The sequence below is a fragment of the Mytilus trossulus genome, unplaced genomic scaffold (assembly GCF_036588685.1).
Source record: "Mytilus trossulus isolate FHL-02 unplaced genomic scaffold, PNRI_Mtr1.1.1.hap1 h1tg000210l__unscaffolded, whole genome shotgun sequence".
Classification (NCBI taxonomy): Eukaryota; Metazoa; Mollusca; class Bivalvia; order Mytilida; family Mytilidae; genus Mytilus; species Mytilus trossulus.
In genome coordinates this window covers 2,930,651-2,955,040 of record NW_026963310.1, presented here as the reverse complement: position 1 = coordinate 2,955,040, position 24,390 = coordinate 2,930,651, and the positions used below count along the sequence as shown (strand labels likewise).

The 24,390-nt window shown below is 32.8% G+C and overlaps 1 protein-coding gene across 1 annotated transcript; it reads left to right on the top strand.

The window, feature by feature from the left end:
- Positions 1-3,719: 3,719 nt before the first annotated feature.
- LOC134700939 (carbohydrate sulfotransferase 15-like) lies at positions 3,720-24,122 on the top strand. The gene is made up of 8 exons (XM_063562086.1): positions 3,720-3,769; positions 5,420-5,756; positions 9,775-9,985; positions 18,680-18,793; positions 21,122-21,281; positions 22,275-22,440; positions 23,133-23,280; positions 23,983-24,122. Exons 1-8 carry the CDS (start codon positions 3,762-3,764, stop codon positions 24,120-24,122), a joined length of 1,284 nt encoding a protein of 427 aa, XP_063418156.1. The 5' UTR covers positions 3,720-3,761.
- Positions 24,123-24,390: the final 268 nt, after the last annotated feature.

Below are 24,390 nucleotides of genomic sequence, written 5' to 3'. Positions count from 1 at the left end.
ATACATGCAGCATACAAACAAGACAGATGTTGTGTGTGTCATATTGGAAATACTCCAGGGTACATACAGCATACACACAAGACAGATGTTGTGTGTGTAATATTGGTAATACTCCAGGATACATGCAGCATACAAACAAGACAGATGTTATGCGTGTCATATTGGTAATACTCCAGGATACATACAGCATACACACAAGACAGATGTTGTGTGTGTCATATTGGTAATACTCCAGGATACATGCAGCATACAAACAAGACAGATGTTGTGTGTGTCATAATGGAATTACTCCAGGGTACATACAGCATACACACAAGACAGATGTTGTGTGTGTCATATTGGTAATACTCCAGGGTATATACAGCATACACACAAGACAGATGTTGTGTGTGTCATATTGGTAATACTCCAGGGTACATACAGCATACACACAAGACAGATGTTGTTTGTGTAATATTGGTAATAATCCAAGATACATGCAGCATACAAACAAGACAGATGTTATATGTGTCATATTGGTAATTGTCCAGGGTTCACACAGCATACACACAAGACAGATGTTGTGTGTGTCATATTGGTAATACTACAGGATACATACAGCATACACACAAGACAGATGTTGTGTGTGTCATATTGGTAATACTCCAGGATACATACAACATACACACAAGACAGATGTTGTGTGTGTCATATTGGTAATACTCCAGGGTACATACAGCATACACACAAGACAGATGTTGTGTGTGTCATATTAGTAATACTCAAGGGTACACACAGCATACACACAAGACAGATGTTGTGTGTGTCATATTGGTAATACTCCAGGGTACATACAGCATACACACAAGACAGATGTTGTGTGTGTCATATTGGTAATACTACAGGGTACATACAGCATACAAACAAGACAGATGTTGTGTGTATCATATTGGTAATACTCCAGGATACATACAGCATACACACAAGACAGATGTTGTGTGTGTCATATTGGTAATACTCCAGGGTACATACAGCATACAAACAAGACAGATGTTGTGTGTGTCATATTGGTAATACTCCGGGATATATACATCATATACACAAGACATATGTTGTGTGTGTCATATTAGTAATACTCCAGGATACATGCAGCATACAAACAAGACAGATGTTGTGTGTGTCATATTGGTAATACTCCAGGGTACATACAGCATACACACAAGACAGATGTTGTGTGTGTCATATTAGTAATACTCCAGGGTACATACAGCATACACTCAAGACAGATGTTGTGTGTGTCATATTGGTAATACTCCAGGGTACATACAGCATACACACAAGACAGATGTTGTGTGTGTCATATAAGTAATACTCCAGGGTACATACAGCATACAAACAAGACAGATGTTATATGTGTCATATTGGTAATACTCAAGGGTACATACAGCATACACTCAAGACAGATGTTGTGTGTGTCATATTGGTAATACTCCAGGGTACATACAGCATACAAACAAGACAGATGTTAATTGTGTCATATTGGTAATACTCAAGGGTACATACAGAATACACACAAGACAGATGGTGTCTGTGTCATATTGGTAATACTCCAGGATACATACAGCATACACACAAGACAGATGTTGTGTGTGTCATATTGGTAATACTCCAGGATACATACACCATACACACAAGACAGATGTTGTGTGTGTCATATTAGTAATACTCCAGGGTACATACAGCATACACACAAGACAGATGTTGTGTGTGTCATATTGGTAATACTCCAGGATACATACACCATACACACAAGACAGATGTTGTGTGTGTCATATTAGTAATACTCCAGGGTACATACAGCATACACACAAGACAGATGTTGTGTGTGTCATATTGGTAATACTCCGGGATACATACATCATACACACAAGACATATGTTGTGTGTGTCATATTAGTAATACTCCAGGGTATATAAAGCATACAAACAAGACAGATGTTGTGTGTGTCATATTGGTAATACTCCAGGGTACACACAGCATACACACAAGACATATGTTGTGTGTGTCATATTGGTAAAACTCCAGGGTACATACAGCATACACACAAGACATATGTTGTGTGTGTCATATTGGTAATACTCCAGGGTACACACAGCATACACACAAGACTTATGTTGTGTGTGTCATATTGGTAATACTCCGGGATACATACAGTATACACACAAGACAGATGTTGTGTGTGTTATATTAGTAATTCTCCAGGGTACATACAGCATACACACAAGACAGATGTTGTGTGTGTCATATTGGTAATACTTCAGGGTACATACAGCATACACACAAGACAGATGTTGTGTGTGTCATATTGGTAATACTCAAGGGTACACACAGCATACACACAAGACAGATGTTGTGTGTGTCATATTTGTAAAACTCCAGGGTACATACAGCATACACACCAAACAGATGTTGTGTGTGTCATATTGGTAATACTCAAGGGTACACACAGCATACAAACAAGACAAATGTTGTGTGTTTCATATTGGTAATATTCCAGGGTACACACAACATACACACAAGACATATGTTGTGTGTGTCATATTGGTAATATTCCAGGGTACACACAGCATACACACAAGACATATGTTGTGTGTGTCATATTGGTAATAATCCAGGGTACATACAGCATACACACAAGACAGATGTTGTGTGTGTCATATTGGTAATACTCCAGGGTACATACAGCATACAAACAATACAGATGTTGTGTGTGTCATATTGGTAATACTCCAGGGTACATGCAGCATACACACAAGACAGATGGTGTGTGTGTCATATTGGTAATACTCCAGGGTACACACAGCATACACACAAGACATATGTTGTGTGTGTCATATTGGTAATACTCCAGGGTACATGCAGCATACACTGAAGACATATGTTGTGTGTGTCATATTGGTAAAACTCCAGGATACATACAGCATACACACAAGACATATGTTGTGTGTGTCATATTGGGAATACTCAAGGGTAGATACAGCATACACTGAAGACATATGTTGTGTGTGTCATATTGGTAAAACTCCAGCATACATACAGCATACACACAAGACATATGTTGTGTGTGTCATATTGGGAATACTCAAGGGTACATACAGCATACACACAATACCGATGTTGTGTGTGTCATATTGGAAATACTCCAGGGTACATACAGCATACAAACAAGACAGATGTTGTGTGTGTCATATTGGTAATACTCCAGGGTACATACAGTATACACTCAAGACAGATGTTGTGTGTGTCATATTAGTAATACTCAAGGGTACACACAGCATACACACAAGACATATGTTGTGTGTGTCATATTGGTAATACTCCAGGGTACATACAGCATATAACCAAGACAGATGTTGTGTGTGTCATATTGGTAATACTCCAGGGTACATACAGCAAACACACAAGACAAGTTTGTGTGTGTCATATTGCTAATGCTCTAGCATACAAACATCGTCTATGGCTTTTGTTAAACATCTACATGGCCTTTATTTGTGTTGTGTGTGATTTTCATGTTCATTTATATGTTCGGTGTTTAGTATGGTGTCCATTTCGCTTCACTAGTAAAATACATTATTTGTTAATTACGGACCAGCTGTTAAGTAAGGTTAATGTCTCTTTGACAAGTTCGCCATTTTATTTCTATGTTTTTTTTTACAAATCTTATGTTATATCTTTTTTTCAGCTTCTTGGAAAAGTAAAAATGTTCAGAAATTAATTTTGATATGATAACGTAAGTACACCATATTTAACAAAAATGCGCTGAAAGCTTTTAATGTGGTCACTCTTTTACATATAGATAACTTTTGACGGACTTTGCTTCTCAAATAATAATATTATCCAATATCAAATAGAGCCTTAACTCACCTTTACGAATCATTATTTCGATTTTTTTTTAACATTGTAAAATAAATTAATCAAACACGAGGCACACAAAAACCCATATAAACCGTGCAAGGAAACTAAATGCGTCTCGTTATTGATACATCAGTTATAGGAAGTAGATATAAAAAACCACATGTGGTATGATTGCCAATGAGACAACTCTCCACAAGAGACCAAAATGTCACACAGAAATGAACAGCATATTACACATTTCTTCAGAAGTTGGTGCAACATTTGTGCAACACAACATATGTTTTACATGAGTTTTGTGTTATCTTAATTTATCACAAGATGTTCTATCAAATTCGTATACCAATGTTTCAAATCTTAACGGGTTGAATATCTATCTCTCACTTACGAATTATTGAAACTCGTATGTTGGTTCTCTCCCTAACAACATACGGGTATCTAAGTCATCCTTGTTCCAGTGCCAAGCAGTAAACTGGTCCGCCGTTCCATCTATAGTTTTGCACCTAAGGAACGGGTTGGTTCCATTGTCACATGGACATATATTGGACAAGTTTTACAAATTCAACGACTCGCTAATAAAATTTACCAATTATAGTGATAGGTAATTGACCTCAAATGTTAATACTGTGATGCCGCAAAATAAATAAGTATCTGTTAATTAACCCCATGGTGGTAGCGCAGATAAATGACCAACGAACGTGTTAACATGTTCTTGGCAAACCGAGTATCTTGTATTCCCTTAAGAACTCAGTAGGGTTATAAATGTGTTAATTTCTTGTTTGATTTCCTATCAGTATAACACATAATAAACATAGCACACGATGCACTAGTCTCGTCGAATTATCAAATCCCGCGGTCAGAATTCTGAACACGGGATTCAGGCCATACCTGTTGTCAGTGTAGCGATAAGTGAACACAATAGGGGTCCAATTTATGCCAACAGATGAGGGACAGTAAACCAGTCTATATAAACTATGTCATTCTTAAATGTTCCATTGTTAAGTCAGAGTTACCATGGATACGTGTTATAAACAGTACAATAATATAACTATACTGAATATTTTTCTGCATGCATGTTAAAAGGAAACCTCAAAATGTTGCGTTTTAAATGTTATATATCTTCAGTATCTGATAAAGTTGTTTTTCTATGATATATATTATTTTCTGAATCTTTTTTTGCAATTTTACAATCCATATTTAATTGCAGAAGTTTAATATACAGCATTGCGACTTATTTCTAAATAGGTGAATGATACTAAAGGGATATTAAACCTCAGGAGTTGAAAACAAACTGACAGAGTGCGCGAAACAATACAAGAGAGGTATCCAAAACCATTAGTCGAAAACATACTGCTAATGTCATGGCGAAAAACGAAAAAAGACAAATAGAACTAAAGACTAAGCAACACAAATCCACTAAAATCAGTAGGTGATTTCAGGTCATATTTTGTTTTAGGATTTCTTATGTTCAAACTTTAGTATTAGTACTTTGGGTTTTTAGTGACTACAATACTTATTTTATTTCTAGTTGCAGATTAAAGTTAGGATGTCTAGCCTCTGTTGTTATGTTCTGTGGATACATTCCCTTGTTTGTATGGATATATATGAGCAAAAAGTACGAAAATAATATCCATATTAAGATTCCAACTGTCCATAATCAGTCACGTGACAAACATGTGCGTTCATTTCAAGTGTTTGACAGTTCATATATTAATGTGAAGGATTTTCGGAATACAGAATATAAGTTCGTGCACTATTCTTTGCCCAATATTTCTTATCCTTTTAATTGTACTGGAACATTAGATCTGGAACCTCAAAGTTTTCTTCATAAAATACAGGGACCAGTCGAGGACATTCTTTGCATGGTAAGTGATTTTTTAATTATGACTCGAATCCCATTTAGGAGTGGGCAATGTTTGTAGTTGTATTTGATTTCCAAACATTCTCGTTCTTTTATATAGATTGGACCATTGGTTTTCCCGTTTAGATGGACTTAAACTAATATTTTTTTGGGCTCTTTATAGCTTGCTATTCAGTATGGGCCAAGGCTGCTTGTTGGGACCGTACTTTGACCTATAATAGTTTACTTTTACAAATTTGACTTGGATGGACATGACATAGAGGATTTTGTTCGGCTTTTTCATTTTGTAATCTTTAATGTTTCGGTTCTTTCTTCAATTTTTTTTTAATCTTAATTCTCTATTCTTTATATTTTAGCACCTAAATTTGTCGCTTTTCCTTATTTAATTGCATAATTTTCTCTATAACTTATCTTTCGATGCGACTTTATGTAGCCATTGTGCTGTAGATTTATCCAATAATCAAATGTTATGTAAACTCCAATGCAGCTCTCATAAACTAAGCATATATACTGCTTGGTGCATTTTTTCAACATAAATACCTCCTTTTTTCATCATATTTTCAATGTTGTCCAACGAATAAGCACCTATGTTAATGGATGACTAGGACATATAAGGGCGTTTTTCAATAAAAGCGTAAATTTCAGACCTAAAAAAAAATGGAAAATCAACTTGTCTAAAATTTAATTTCAAGAGTTTTTTTGAATACCTCTATATTAGACCTGTTTGTAAACAAAAATGCAATCTTAAATATTCTTAAAATTATATTATTTTCATAAATTGTGTACTGTTTCGAAAAAAAAGTCCCCTATGAAACTTCTAAACACATATTTTTTGCAATTTTAGATGTTTCCTATAAACATTCCAGTTTGTTTACTTTAAATACTAGAAAAATATCATTTTTTTTCTGAGTTGGTAAACCATTTTTATTGATAAAGCCAGTACTTCAGATATGAAGGTTCAACTCATGTTACGTAGTGGACATTTTGATGCGTTTCGTAGTGGACAAAACGTTTCGTAGTTGACATCAACCCTATCATATGTTAATAAAAACATAAAAAAATTTACATGAAACTAACCCTTGTTATTTGTTTTGCACGAATATAATTTAAAAGAGATTTACAAAAGACTGTATGGTAGTGGTAGTGTCCACTACGAAACGTTTTTCTCCCCTTCTTGTTTCGTAGGGGACCGTTTCGTAAGGGACATGTTCGCATGTCCCCCCCCCCCCCCCCACACAATCCCTATATTACGACTGAGTGTATTCATCAAAGCATTTATCAAGCTGTACACTGATATTTTTTCATAATTTTAAAACCAGATACTGAAAAATATAAAAAAAAATAGAAGATATGGTATGATTGCCAATGAGACAACTATCCACAAAAGACCAAAATGACACAAACATTAACAATTATAGGTCACCGTACGGCCTTCAGAAATGGGCAAAGCCCATACCGCATATAGTAAGCTATAAAAGGCCCCGATAAGGCAATGTAAAACAATTCAAACGAGAAAACTAACGGCCTTATGTATGTAAAAAAAAATGAACGAAAAACAAATATGTAACACATAAACAAACGACAATCACTGAAAAACAGGCTCCTGACTTGGGACAGGCACATACATAAATAATGTGGCGGGGTTAAACATGTTAGCGGGATCCCAACCGAAGGAGATTTGACCCGTTTCCTAGTGGACATTATCAAAAATACAGTATCACTCTGGTCGATTTGATGTGCTCAATTTTTCTTACCAAGAATTTAATTGCCGTTATAAAAGCATCACTCCTTTTGTAAGACCCTAATATTTATATCTCTTGCAAACAAAAATTACATTGATTTTATAAAACTGTTTATTGGCAAATTTTAATGACTCCGTTTCGTAGTGGACATTTTGTGAGGGACACACCCTCTGAAATTAGAATACCTATATTGAAAGCTGTTTATTAAAAGATGTTGGCTCTGAAGATACTTTTGATTTATTAAAGAACGTATGTAAAGTAAAAAAAACCTGTTTTTCTTCATTTTTTTACGATATTTTAGAGTATGAATGTTGAACAGGCGGTCTAGGGACATGCCAGTTTGGTTGTTTTGGACCATTCAGGAGTCAATATCTTATCAATCCCTCTAAAAATAAACTGTTTTTTTTTGTTTAAAAATGTTAAATCTAATTCAATGTACTGACTGCATAGAAAATTACTAGCAAAGATCAAACACATTTTTTTTAAAGTGGCTGGGACAAGAAAAATACGTTTTTATTGAAAAACGCCCATAAATATTGTCACTTTTGATCTTCTTCCGATTGGCAGTCAACCTTTGTCAAAGTGAGCCTGCTTAAGTAAGCCGTGTAGGATGTATAAAAACGCAGCCACATTATGTTAGAATAGGGACATCGTGTAAAAGAGTGCCACTTTTTGTGCATTTTTCGTGTTAAAGAGTGCACTTTTCGTGTAAAAGAATTTCACGTTCTGTTCACTTAAAGGACCCTTGCAATTAAACAATAATGATAGCTTTTTTTCTTTTTATCTTAATCAAATAATGAGTACGAAACATATATCAAAAGGTTTTAATCATCATTATAATTGCTAGATTTTCAAAGGTAACATAAACTATAAATAACTATTGTTACGGTCAGAAATCCCCTTTAAATTGTAGAAAACAAAAGACACAAATCAATAATAATATTTATCAACATTTATTATACAAAATTTTACAAAAGGTATTTACACAAATATTACTGTCAACTTAAATTCTGTCAAAATTTGAATCCAATCTTTTATCTCTATCTGTATCCGGAAATCTTTCGGAATCCAATCTGAATATTACGTTCACTACTAAGGTCACAATCCAATATGATGTTGTTTGTAGAATGAAAATGTCTATCTAAATGCTGTGAATACTAATGTCTATCGATGTCTAAGTCTAAGTCTGAGAGTTTAACGTTAGTGTCTGTATATATATAGTTGTCACGGAAAATTCTAGAACACTCTAGAATGGAACGTCCTAGAAAGTTACAACTGTAGTTTCTAGTAAAATGTAGAAGTTTATATAATGCATCTTTTATTTAGGATCATTCTAGAATCATTATGTATTTCTGTGATTGTTCCAGTGTTTTCTAAACTGCACAGTTCTAAGATTATTCTGTCAACAACTATCAGGCCACACAACACAAATCAGACCAACATAACTAAATACAATAATTACATTATCATAACACTATGTTTTGTCGTATGCATGCAGCTATTCGTGTGTTTCTAGTGCTGTACATTTTTGTTTAATTTTATTTTTTTGAGCGTTCCAGGTCCTAAAGAAGATAATTTCGAATGTTAAGATTTATAGTGTTAAATATTCATTTTAAGTAGTTAAAAAACCACATTTATAATCCATGTAATCGTTTGCAATACAGTTGAATTAACAAAATATACAAGTCCTTGAAAGCACTAACCTTTGTAACCCCGCCACATTCTGTTATGTGCCTGTCCGAAGTTAGAAGACTGTAATTCAGTGGTTGTCGTTTGTTGGTGTATCACATATTTTTGTTTCGTTCATCTTTTTGTACATAAATAAGGCCGTTAGTTTTCTCGTTTGAATTGTTTTACATTGTTATTTCCGAGTCTTTTATAGAGCATGCGGTATGGGCTTTTCTCAATGGCAAAATCCGTACAGTGACATATAGTTGTTAATTTCTGTGTCATTTGGTCTCTTGTAGAGACATATTAAGAACATTCGTATCCACTTCAAAGACGGGGAAACATTCTACGACTCTGCATAACACATGCTACAAACGTTTGTATAAATTTAAGGATTTCAAACATATTTGTCCTCAATCATTACACTTGTCAGTATATACATTCCTTTTCGAAATGATAATCTGGTAGAGTACAAAGGGTTAAAGTTCCATTAATGTTATGACAATATTCAAGTTTGTGTGTTAAGAAATTTGTGCAGTCTTTAGAAACTTTGTTATTTTGAAAAAAATAGTAGCTAACACCCTTAAGTGCATCGCTATATATTTGTTATAGAAAAGACCAAGACTTCTGGAGAATTATAAGAATCCGTGTTGGATAGAAGATGGACACCTTCGTTGTCTCCCATACTTTCACATTTTTGGTGTATGTAAATCAGGAACGACAGATTTATTCCGCCGGTTAATGATACATCACCAGATTATGCCAAATAAAGGATTGATGAAAAAAGAAACTTGGTTCTGGTCATGGAAACGGTATGGTGAACGTAAGTTGTCATGGAAACAGTTTGGTGAACGTACTAAGCTGTCATGGAAACGATATGGTAAACGTAAGTTGTCATGGGAACGGTATTGGGAACGTAAGTTGTCATTGCGACGGTATGGTGAACGTGAGTTGTCCTGGAAACGATACAGTGAACGTAAGTTGTCATGGCAACGGTAAGGTGAACGTTAGTTGTCATGGAAACGTTATGGTGAACGTAAGTTGTCATGGGGACGGCCTGTTTAACGTAAGTTGTCATAACAAAGAAATTTCATAAAAGGCCGTTGTTTAAATACACTATATATGCGTCTGGCGTATATACTAAAACATTTTTTTTATATTTTTTTTTTTTTATTCATGGATTAACAGGCATTTACATAAAATATCTATAGTGGCACATAATAAAGCAAGCAAGAAAAATAAACATAATCAAGCAAAAAAGAGTAAACAAAATTAACTAATAATACGATATGATATAAATATGGATGAAGTATAACATTTTCATCAAAAAATATATAGTGATAATGGAAATTACATTTCAGGCACATCTATTTAAAATAATTCACTATTAAATTAATTAATGATTTTATCCCAGGGGTTCCAGTACATGTTATAATCTTTCACAGTCATATTTTTTGAGGAAATATGTTTTTCTAAAATCAAATTTTCTTTGATATAGTTTTTAAGTCCCTCTATATGAGGTTGTTCCTCTCGCATCTTTGATCTGTATATAAAATACTTAACTAGTAAATTAAAAATGACTTTATTTTTTATAAAATTTAGTTTATAGTTTTCATAAAGACCAAACATGACTATATCTATATTAAGTGGAATTTCAATATGTGTTGTTTCAAAAATCCAGGCATTCAGATGGTGCCAAATGTCTGCTACAATATGACAGCCCCACAATAAGTGTTCTATGGTTTCTGGTTCTTCCTTGAAAAATGTACATAAATTACACTGTACACGGTTCATCTTTAAAAGTAAAGTATTAGTACCTAAAATACGGTGTATAATTCGGTATTGAAACCAACAGAGCTTGGTATTTTTTGAAATTTTAGTGACACAGTTATGAATTTTTTTCCAATCCCCTATAACTTTATTTAATATACCCTACCATTTTCGCTCAGCTGCTATTACAACTGGTATCGCACCTAGATTTAATATATTATACATGTCTTTTGAACCTTTGTTTGACTTGAAAAAAATGATTATATTAAAAGGTAACAGAGCTTGTTGTTGTTTTTCCATTTGAGTGTTGATTCCCATAGATTGTAGCCATTGTTTTAATGCTACTTTAATACCATAAAATTGTAAAAATGTGGGTTTAAAAGAATATAGCTTTTCAAAATTTTGATAAGGCAATATATTTCCTTGCTCATCTAGAAGGTCATTTACAGTCCATACCCCGTTTAGTGCCCAACTTCTATAATAAACACTGACGTTATCAATTTTAATGTTCTCATTATTCCAGATAGATGAAGATATGACTTCCTCAAAATAGCGAGGATGTCGGAATCTCGACATGTTTTTCCAGGCACGCATAACTTCTTTCCAAAAAACGTTATCTATTTTTTTAGTTGTTCCAAAATAAGCCAACTCTGTAAAATTTATATTTTGTGTAGCAGTAAATAATTTGACCCACTTTGAATTTGAATTAAATAATCTTCTTACCCAGGTCAATTTTAGCCCTTGTATAAAATTTCTTAAATTAAACATTTTTAAGCCACCTCTGCAGTATTATTGACATAAGAGCTCCCAATTTACCTTGTCAGGTTTACCATCCCAAATGAAAGCATAAATTTTACCATTGAGTTGTTGTAATACATTTTCATCTGGACTTGGTATGGATAAGAACAGATGATTCAATTTTGATATAATTAAAGATTTTATAATAGTTATTTTACCAAACGGAGTAAGCGAGGAGCATAATTTAGATTTAACATTCTATCAAAATCAATACAAAAAGTGATACCCAATAATTTGAAGGTACTGGAACCCCATTTCAATCCCCACTTTACGCATATTTTATCTTGACTGTGTTTTTTACTTCCTATCCATATAACATTCGTTTTATCTAAGTTAATTTTCAGTCCTGATATCTCAGCATAGAATTGTAAGATACGGAGAGATGTATCTAAAGAAGAAGGAGATCCATCTAAAATAAGTGATGTATCATCAGCATATTGAGACAATACAAACTCTGTATCATCTATCGTAATACCTTTAATATCATTATTATTTCTGACTAAAATGCCAAATATTTCTGCACATAGCAAAAAGAGGTAAGGAGACAAAGGATCTCCTTGTCTACAACCTCTTTCCACACGAAAAAAATCTGACAGACAACAGTTTTGAGTTACTGTTGATGAAATATTATTATAAAATGTTTTTATCCAGTTCATGATGGATTCTCCAAAATTAAAATATTTAAGTGTCTCAAATAAAAAAAGACCAGGAGATAGAGTCGAATGCTTTTTCAAAATCAATCAAGAGTAATATACCAGGGATGTCATTTTCCTCTGTGAAATGTAAAATATCGTATATAAGTCTACAGTTCTCCCCAATAAATCTCCCCGGGATAAAGCCTGTTTGGTCAGAATTAATTAGTTTATTAAGAACCGACTTTATTCTCTCTGCTATACAGTTGAGTTGAGATGAGTTGAGTTGAGTTTAAAAGGGTAATTGGACGCCAATTTTTTAAAAACTGTCTTGATTTATCTTCCTTTGGGATACATGTAATAACTCCCTGCTTCTGTGTGACAGACATTTCCCCTTTTTCATATGCATCATTTATTGACCTGAAGACAAATTTTCCAATATCTATCCAAAAAACTTTAAAAAATTCTGCTGTGAAGCCATCTGAACCAGGGCTTTTATTATTTTTCATCCTTTTTAATGCTTGTGTTAACACACTAAAAGTAATATTACCTGCTAAAGAATCTTTTTCATTATCTCTTAATTTAGGTGTTTGAAATGGTAATTCCTCTGATAGATTGACATCTTTTATACACTCTTGTCTTCTGTAAAGCTTCTCATAAAATAATTTTGTTTGTGTCAATATTTCTTTTTGATTTTCTACTACAGTGTTATCATTAATACTAATTTTTTTAATAGTTTTATTTATAAAATTTTGGGTTTCTAGGTTACAAAAATAATTAGTTGGTCTCTCATCTTCTTCAATCCACTGTGTTCTTGACCTAACATATTGACCTTTAATCTTGTTTTGACGCAAAGTTCTAAGTTCACATGTTTTAATCTCTATTACATTTATATTATCCTCAGTGATTGTGTTTTGTTCTAATTTTTGTATTTCTTCTGTAAGTTTTTTTCCCTGTTTTACCCTTTCCTTTTTTATATATGTCGAATAAGAGATAGTCTTACCTCTGATCTCATTGAGAAGTGTTTCAAAAAATAATTGGTCACTGATTGTAAATTGTATATCAAAATTATCAATAATACTGTTTAAAGCATCTCTGTTATAACCTAGCACAGCATATTGCTCAACTGTGCTAATAATTGTTTTTTTAATTAATTTTACATATTCAGAATCTTGAAGGAGAGAGTTGTTGAATTTCCAGAGGCCCCTGCCTTTTATAAACTCATTTATCTTTAAAGTCAAAATTACTGGTGAATGGTCAGATCTGTAGCTATTGCCAATGTTTATATCACATATGTCATCTTTAAGGCTTTCAGAGATCAAAAAGAAATCTAACCGTGATTGTTTAAATGGATTTTTTTTCTCCATGTAAATCTTTTAAGATCAGGGTATCTCTCTCTAAATGGATCCACAAGAGTCTTATATTTTATAATTTCTAAAATTTTATCCCTAGATTTTGGATTATTTATATGTTTATAGTTATGGGTATCTAGGTCAAAATTCTGAACAAGATTAAAGTCCCCACAAATCAGACACAATTGATTATCAAAAAAGTCTATGGTTTCTGTTAGTTTGTCATAGAAGCAAGGATTATCAGTATTCGGCCCATACACATTTATCAGAGTAAATCTCTTTTCTTCAATATTAATATCCAATCCCAACAAATTGCCATCATCATCTTTTTTAACTTGGTGTATTTTATATTCAAAATTATTCTTAAACAAGATAGCAACTCCTCGTTGATTACATGCGTAAGAATTGAATATACATTGACCTTTCCACTGGTTTCTTATCAGGGTTTCATCTTGTTCTACAAAGTGTGTGTCTTGAAGACAATATATATCAAAATCTTTTGAATGCAGATAATTAAAAATATCCCTCCTTTTTTCTCTCATTTGAAGTCCTTGACAATTATGAGACATTATTTTAATATTTTTACCCTCCATTACAATAATAAATCTTCAAACGATTGAAAGTGGATAGCTGCCAACACAAAGGAGTGAAAGGTTTAGTTGAGATATCAGGACTGTTTACATAATGCTCTATTTGCTTCAAAAATATACCATATATGTGCCAAGTAACAAAATTCCATATTTTATATAAAATATATACATGAAATAAACTAAAACAAGTTAAAGGGAAGCACATTTAAAAGACTTAGATATTTCATATTCTAATGCAGATTTACACTTGTGGTAAAGGGGAGACAACTTAAATTTGTTTTAGTATATGTTAGCTTTAATGTATATTGATCTACTTCATTATTTGTAATACATGTCATTATCATATACTTGTATAAAATATCACTAAAATTTTACAGTTCAATAACATTTGAAAATATCAAAAGGCTATGAAAGGATTATTAGGTTTATTGACCAGATTCTTAAGAATTTCCATAGCGGGCTGATAAAGGTACCTTTATTAACTGCTTCCGGAATGTTATCACATGCCTTTCCGTTAATTTCCGTGACGTTTATCACATACAACTTCGTGCATTTCCGGAAATTTGATTGAAACAACAGAACGCGGAAAACGGCACTGAGTGCTAAGACTTTTCCCAAAATAGTTGAGGAGCAAAAATGAATAAAAACTTGTTTTGAAAGACATAAATGAGGTGACAATATTATTGAAGAACATAAAAAAAAAAAATGCTTTTTTTTATCAATACAACAATTAAAGTAAAGAATTTGTTTTGGTTGTCTGTAAATATTTTCTGAAAGTGCAAATACAAACAAAATTAAATTTTAATAGTTCTTGTCTGTATATCTTCTGCTGAAGTATATGATAAAAAGATAATTACATGTCATTTTTCATATCAGACCCTTTATCGGCCCTCGTTTATGATATCAGCCCTCGAGCCTGTGGCTCTTGGGCTGATATCACAACCTTGGGCCGATAAAGGGTTTGATATGAAAAATGCCATGTAATAATCTATACTTATCTTGACACCTTTATCATAAATATTTATTCAAATTGGTAAACTCTATAATACATTTGAATAATGAACAGGATTAGTATGGCAAAAGAGAAGAGATCACACAAGAAGCACATTACCACAAAATGTCCATTGTTTTGTGCTCTCTCATCTGATCTGGTCAAACTTGCCTAAAATTTATATCATCATCAGTACTGCATGGTGCCATCTGAAATTCACATCTCAATGTAAGCTTACACAAGGCATTATAAAAATAGATAAGAGAGATCCAAGAATCACCAACATATAATATCAGCTCACTTAAACTGACAGTGATTTCCTCTAAAAATGCATGCTTGATGTATAGATTAAATCCAAAGTTTTTGTTTTTGAAATGTAGAGTTAAGTGATAATGATACATGAATAAAGGATATAAACTTCATTGTATTTTACATGAAACTATCAATGTTCTGACCGTTACACTGTTGAGATGTGAAAAGATTTATATCTTGCGTCAAAAAATTTGTAATCATGAATTTCAGTAATAATCTTATTGGATTGTTTAAGAAAATTTTGTCTTACATTTCTGTAATTGTGTATGTACAAGTTTTAACCATAATGCTGCCCATTGACTTAGCTATACCGCAAGCATACATTTACTTAATATAATATGAAACAAGCAAAACTAAATCAACAAATTTAGCATAGAATATTACATATTGTAGCATATCTAAAAGTATCTATAACAAGCTATGACATGCATTTACTAAACATATGAAAAAGCAAAACTTAAACATCAGATTAAACATTCATATAAATGTAGCATATAACTATATATAACAAGCTAAGGCATGCATTTATGCGGCAAAAAGAGAAAGCAAAACTAAGATGGCAAAGTAAGCAAATTGAACTATTCTGCTAAAAAATAAGCAAAGTCAAAAAGCTAAATAAAAACAAGCAACCAAAATGAACATAAAAACCTTTTTTTTTCTTTCTTTTCTATACTTACTTCAAATGCTCATATCAAAGCCTGCAAAAAGATATCTAACAATACAGCATCATTGATTTACTAAGATTATAGTACTTTTTTCAATAAAGATTAATGTAAGAAAATATACATGATATATGCACTGTAAACCGTCACAAAGCTAAATTAATAATTTAATTTTGTATGTATAAACTATATTTTTCTGAGTGTATATGTATATGTTACAGACAAATAAACAGTTATTCCCATAACGCCCAATTTTCTGTGTTGTTTTTACGGGTCTCTAAAGTCATATGTGCCCCTTTTGCTCTAATACGTGTTTGCACTTTGTCCCTTTTTCTAATTGTGAATGCGTTATGAGAAAACAAGAATATTTCCTCCTTCATAGAAACCGGCAGATCATCTAGTAGGCGAATCTTTGTTTCCTTCAAATTATAGGCTTTGGACATTACAAGTTGTTTATCCCCAAAATGTACAAAACGAACAAGAATAGGCTTTGGGCCCTTCCCATGTGTTGGAACTCTATGGGCGTTAGCAAGCGGCATGGAATTGGCTTTTGGAGCATCTCTAAGCAACTTTTCAGAGAATAGCTTTCGTGTTGTTGCATAGACATTTTCCTCTGGATTGCTGTTATCCATACCATAAATAAGTATATTATATTTCCTGTCATGCTTTTCGAGTAAAATCGCCTTTTCTTTAAGCTCATCAATTTGCTGTTACAACTCAAATTTTTGTTTGAATAGCTTGTCATTTTCTAATTCTTGAAGCTGTAAGTCCATACCTTGGACACCTCTCTCTAGCTCTGTAAAATCATGTCTAAGAGTTTTTATTTCTTTTTGCGACGTTTCAAACTTAACATTGAGGACTTTAGCATCCGCTTTGACCTCATTTATCATAATGGTAAGGTTACGTTCGACTTTAGGTAACTGTTCCGAAAAAACTGTGACCTTCTTATCCACACCCAAAATGAGGGATTTTAATTCCTCAAATTGTTCTACTGATGCCATATTCGCTTAGAAGCACCTTTTATGTAAATATATTTATAAAATTTATAGATGAAATGTCAACGAATATATATATAGCGTCCAATCCAGATCACACTATATTGAAACGATAGTTTTGTATATATATACATATTGTTTACAGTTTGTTTTGATATTGGACCAGTATCAACGTTATTGTTCGTTACACTGATAAAATACTGTGTTTAATACAACACAAACTATGATTCTTATAGTGTTAAAGACACAAGAAATGTTAATTCATCATTCAAGATATATGATATATTGACTCTGTAAGTAGCGTTCACCTTATCATCATAATCATTTAGCCGTGTAGTATCGAGACCTTATATTTGTGTGGTTATTATATACAGTCGTTGAAAATAATCATCTCTACATCTTTTGACGACTCTACATTCCCTTAAACTATCAAATATCTCAGTTTATGTTGCTACAAATTTCCATTCATGGGCGAAGCCATTACAGGGGAGATAACCTAGTATATACTAAATTTAGTCCTGGTATCTATCATGTCTATGATGAGTTTATTTGAACTTTGATTGATTGTTGTCTCATTGTGAATCATATACCAGACATCCCTTTATTTGGTTACTTTTTATACGTCTAGATGTGAATATTCCATGCATATCAAAAAAGAGGAAACGCGTTTATTGATGAGATCTATCTACTAATATTACAGCACTATTGACTACGTAGAACATTTAAGTTGCTAATTTAATTTTTGTTTGGGCTTTAGTTTCTGAATATCCAGAAATAATTGTATTTCAGAAAGGTTAGTATTCGTAAGAGATGTTACCGCAAAATAAACAAACACTTAATTTATGTGTAAATATATCATACACAAGTATGTCAATACTTAATGCGTGTCTTTACTTTCTTCAGGTCTTGAAATGAAGATGGTTTCCAAATCTTCCCCGTCATCAAATTCGGATTTTATATTATTGTTTCTTATATAAGCCACATGTATCACACGATGATGATCAGGAAAGCAACTCTATTTAGATGAAATACGATTGGTCCAAAGATATAAAAACAATTCAAACGACAACGAACCACAATGTTATTAAAACGAAAACAAAAAAGGGTAGGAAACTTAACAGGACAAACGAAAATGGAAAAGAATATCTTGACGACACCAGTTTACTTACACATTACCGTTCAACATTAGCATTGATTTCATTGTTTTCAGTTTGCCGTGTACATTTGGAAAATAAACACAAAACTTCGACTTTAATTCCCGCGATTTCGCAGGTGTCTTATTGATATGTATGAAATATAAAGTGGGTTCTTTGTATAAAAAATATTACGTATAATTACAAGTATAACATTACTAAAACGAATTGTCAAGAGTGATCAAATTGGATAACAAGTAAGTTTTACTTCGCTTTTTTCAGGTTCAGATGGTCAAATTTCAACACTGAAGAATTTTACCGACCTATTTGATGTATTACCACAACGACTTACATATAGTTATGACATAGATATATACTATTCACACTTTGTGACAGGTAAAATAATAATTATAACACTACTTCAAGCATTCATTTGAATGTTAAAAACAAAACAAGGAGTAGGTTCAGTAAGACCCTTTTTGGCCCCAATTTTTTTTCTCAAAATTGTAAAAATGTAATTTTTTAGCTATTTATTTAAAAGTAGAATGCTTCTGCTACATAAATATGGGCTGTTTTTGACAATACAATGGACATATATTGGGTACTAGCATTTTAAAGTCATGCTAAATTACTGAAATCTTCAAACTTTTAGCATTTTAGTTAAATTTGAGACGGTTTTCGTTTTAAATCAAAGTGGCCGCATTTGTGTTCATTCATAATATTGAAATGTAAGATGTATTTGATGATTATACATAATATATATAAAGATTGAGGATAAACACGGATGCGGCCACTTTAATTTTTGACAAACCATCTGAAAAGTGACGTTTTTTTGACATATTTAATAGACATTTCATATTTAACATGAATCGAATGACTAAATCAGTAAATATCTTTCACACAGACTAATCGAATCAACTGAATTAGACGCTTAAATGTTTAAAAAGTGTCTTAAATCTTTCGTTAGATGAACCTGAAATTTGAGGCCAAAATCGGCCATTACCGGACCTACTCCGTTAAGAAAATATATCATGTGAAATGGGAAAAAAATCTTATCACCTAGCAATAGTTACATGTATCAAGGTAGCAAGCATATAATTTGATACACAAAACGCTCGTTTCGTCTACATAAGACACATCAGTGACGCTTATATCAGAATAGTTAAAAAGCAAAACAAGTATAAAGTTGAAGAGCAATTACATCTAGTATAGTTTTCTCGTTTGAATCGTTTCACATTGTCTTATCGGGGCCTTTTATAGCTGACTATTCGGTATGGGCTTTGCTCATTGTTGAAGGTTACCTATAGTTGTTAATGTTTGTGTCATTTTGGTCTTTTGTGGATATTTGTCTCATTGGCAATTAACCACATCTTCTTTTTTATGTAACTTACCAAATGGGCCACATGTGATCTTATGCCATCACTTGGCGTTCGTCGTTGTCTGCCGTCGTAAACTATTTCAAAAATCTTTTCCTCTAAAACTACTGGGCCAACTACCTAAATAACTCCTTAGGCTATCTTGTTTATATTAAAATTGTATCCGAAGATTTGATTCATTGAAAATCATAGCCGTCATGGTTAAAAAAAGGACATAGGGGTCAAATGCAGTGTTTTGCTTATACATTATTTAAAAAAAAAATTTTGACATGGGGTAAACTATTCAGATGGTCACAATCAATCTTTCATGAAATTTTAAGACGAACACTTTGTTGACCTGCTGTCACTAAATTAATTGTATCCAAATTTTTTATCCATCAACAAACATGGCAGCCTTGGCTCAACATAGAACATAGGGATCAAATGCAGTTTTTGGCTTATATCTCAGAAACTAACCGTTTACAGCAAATCTGACATGGGGTTAACATGTTTAAAAGATTTATCAGTGTCAAATTTCAGACAAAACAAAGTAACCAATTAGTGGGTTGCTGCACTTAATTGTTATTTTAAGGACATTTTGCAGCGTTTAGCTATTATCTTAAATATTATTGAAGATAAAGATAAACTGTAAACAGAAAATGTTCAGCAAAGTAAGAACTACCAAACAAATTGGCCAAAATTGTCAATTGACCCCTTTAAGAGTTATTACCCAATAAGGACAATTTACACAAGTTGTTTATGTTTTTTAACTTTACAAATATTTTCAAATGAATATTGTAAAAATTTTTTGATTTATTTCCTTATGCGTTAAGAAACATTGACACAATAGGTTAACTGTATCATAAGGGTAACATGCATTGATTTGCTTTTGAAGAAAATATGACAGATACAGTGAACATTTAAATAGCATTTTTAAGCCAGTCATTAATATATATTAAAAGGCAAAACTAATCACTGATGAAAGATCTAAGCAAACAAATAAGCGATACAGGCTCTTGAGAGCCTCTTGTTTTTAAAACAAAAATAAAAGTCAAACCAAAAAAGTTTCCATATCTTAAACTATCAACAAAACAATAGTGAAAACTAGTATGTTATGTGTTGCCACGAATGAGAGAAGTTTCAATGTTAAGTATTCATAACATAGAGGAGGAATAAACCGAAGGTATACTTAAACTTATCACGCAAGAGAATGCCTTGGAAAAAACAACAAATTGACATAAAACAGCGTACAAAAACACAAGAACGAAAAGTAAGGACAGAGTAGTATAAACCACACCAATAAAAAAGAAAATGAAGAAAAAAAGAAAGCTTAATATTCAGTTTATTCATTTTCCCTGTTTTTATTAAGGTCATGGCGATCCAATGGACATCTGGTATCCTTTTGATTGGACATCGATACCGCAAAATAATCCTACATCAGAAGAACCAGTTTATATTACACCGAATCTGATATACCATTTAAATCCAAATATCAGGCTAATTCTGGTTATACGAGACCCAGGTGAAAGGTAATTTTATGAGAAAGAATTTTACATTATTGTCATATTTCTTGGTGGTTAATTTTTATTGGTGGAGGAAGCTTAAGAGAACCAGGGAATTAGCTAGCACAAATAAAAACCTTTGATTTGTTTATATAGATAAGGCCGTTGGTTTTCCCGTTTGAATAGTTTTTTAGTTATTTGTGCGGGCCCTTTATAGCTTGCTGTTCGAGATGACCCTAGGCTACGTGTTAAAGACCGTACCTTGGCCTATGATGGTTTACTTTTATAAATTGTGACACGAATGGAGAGTTGTCTCTTTGGCACTCATACCACATATTTATATATCCAATAAGTTAATTTATTTCTGGACATAACACTTCAACCATTTAATCTTACCATTTGCGTTATTAAAACGTAGATTCTAGGATGCAAAAATCATTTATTATTTAGTAACTATATGATTGTGTACTTGTCCATGTCAGGATTTCAGTGGTTATTGTTGGTTCCGTCTGGCATATTTATATTTTGTATAAATTAGACAGTTCGTTTTTGCAATTGAATTGTTTCATGTCGTTTATAGCAAGCTATACATTATGTGTCATCTAGTTGTTGAAGGCCGTACGGTTGCGGTTTACTGCTTACATTCACTTCATTTAAACTTTTGCTTGACAGTTAGTTCCGTATCATTATATTAATACGTAATAAAAGATACATATAATTAAGGAATGACTGTTATTTTTTTTCTATGAAGAACTAAGTTACACATACAAATTTTAGTGCACACTGAATAACCTGCATAGCGTGGTATTTTGAAGTGTGCACCACATTTAGTATGTTCTTTCGAATAGACAGACAAAATATTAGTCATTACCTTTCCATTTTTAACCAGAGTAAATCGTGAAAAAAAGCGTTGATAACGTCATGGTCACATTATAAAATTATGTCTATCAGCTAATAGACAAAACACTGTCAGCCAATCAGAAGACGCGTTTCATCCAAAATTGAATTATTTCATTTTAGACTCTACAGTCATTACCTTCATAAGAATTTGGGGATCAATTTATATCCCAGTGCCAAGGAATTCCATGAAGATGTTCAACATGCTGTTTCTACTTTTGCTAATTGTACCATTAGAAAAAGTCTACGGGCATGTTTATATGATACAGTTCTATATAAAAGATTACGGGTACGTTTGATTATGATGAAAGATGATAGCAAAAGACATTTTATTCTTGCCATTAAAAAACAACTACATGGTGTTAACTTCAATTAATTTTTTTATTTTTATTTATCCCAAATAATCCGGTCGTTATATTCCTATCACTACGATTACTTTGGAGGAGGAGAGAATCGGACACGGAAAGGGCTTGAATTATTCGAGTTCGTATTCATTAGTAATACATTTTGATTGGCAGATAACAGTCACATGGTGTTTTTAAGAACAAAATATTGCTCCACTTAAAATCAAAAGCCATGCATACACATTACTCTTCATGACACGTTACGACAGTATTATACGTACGAACAGCAAAACAAAAAACTTACTATATAATTTTGATTTGATTTTGATTTTTTGTGTTTGGCATTATAATCGACTAAAATTCAATTAACAAAAAAACAAACGGAATCATAGTGTATAACAAAACAATTTTAGAAAAAACAAATGTAAGGTTAGTGTATTTCCTTATTCATATATCTCTTACAGTAATTCTCGAGGTGAAAATGTCGCATTTTTTTGTCTATACGCACTATATATGTGTTTATTAGATTTAAAATTATTAATCCCACAACTAAGATAGATAAAACATAGTGAAACTTGAAAACGTTATACATTTTTTTATTTTCCATTTGGATCTCAATACCGTTTTTACGTTTCAGGCACCAATATCCTCAGGGTTTTACAGTACTTTTCTGCGTGATTGGTTAAAGGTCTTTGAAAAAGATCAGATTATGGTTATACGCAATGAAGACTACCGCCGTAATATAGCCGGAACTCTCATGAAGGTGTTCAAGTTCTTAAATCTAGGTATGTACAATAATCTCTTCCTTAAAAAAATGTTATACACTCCATGGTTTTTGTGTTACCTTTGGCAGAAAATTATGCAATTCGAATGTTCTAATTGTATATAATGGTGATTTCACTATAACAAATGAAGGGTCATTATATGTACAATAATCTAATCCTTAAAATGAATAGTTAAATTCAATATTTCCACTAACCTGCCTCCTAAACTAATCGCACGTTCTCTCTACTTCCCCGTATGTTTGTCGAGTTTTTCTATTATACATACGGTAATACCTCTAGTTATTTCCCTGACGTACATGTAACTTTTCTGTTTCTCCCGGCGACCACAATAGTCTCTGCTGGTGGACATTTTGTCCCCGGGGACATCATCCGCCCAGTAGCACAACTACCATTGCATGAATTTACGAAGATCAAACAGAAAACTGGCTCGGACGTCGCCCAGTATAAAAAGGTCCGAAACAGACGTCACCATGGACACGGTGTCGTCTGATACGGCAGGTGTCTCCTCATCACCAGACATGACAAATATCTCAAACATGACTCATTCAGATCATCGTCCTAGTGACAATAGCAATATAACACATATACAGCCTTGTTCAGTTCTCTTTAAAGTCATTTTGGTTTTTGATGACACAGTACAACACTGTCGCATTTCGAAATGTGAGACCAAAGGCTGCAAAACTTGTGCAATTTTAATTACAGATGCTGAATTCACTAGCAAATTGACCAAGGAGTCATATTTTACCAGAAGTAACGATGATCGGAATTGTAAATCGATAAATGTCGTCTACGGGTTAGAGTGCAACCTTTACGGATTGGTATGCGTCGGTGAACGAAAGTAAGTCTAATCAAACGTATGCGCGGCCATAGATCAGACATTAACCTCAATGGTAACGACATTCTATACCAGCATTTCAATCAGCCCGACCATTCTATCGTTTCTATGACAGTTCGCATTATCGAAAAGATATACCATAGCTCCAACAATATTAATCATTCAACGACTATTCGTAGACAAAAAGAAGAATCCTGGATTAGACAATTGGGAACTGCGACACTTTATGGTTGCAATGACAAAATTGATGGTATGGGTATTCTATCTAGTCCTTC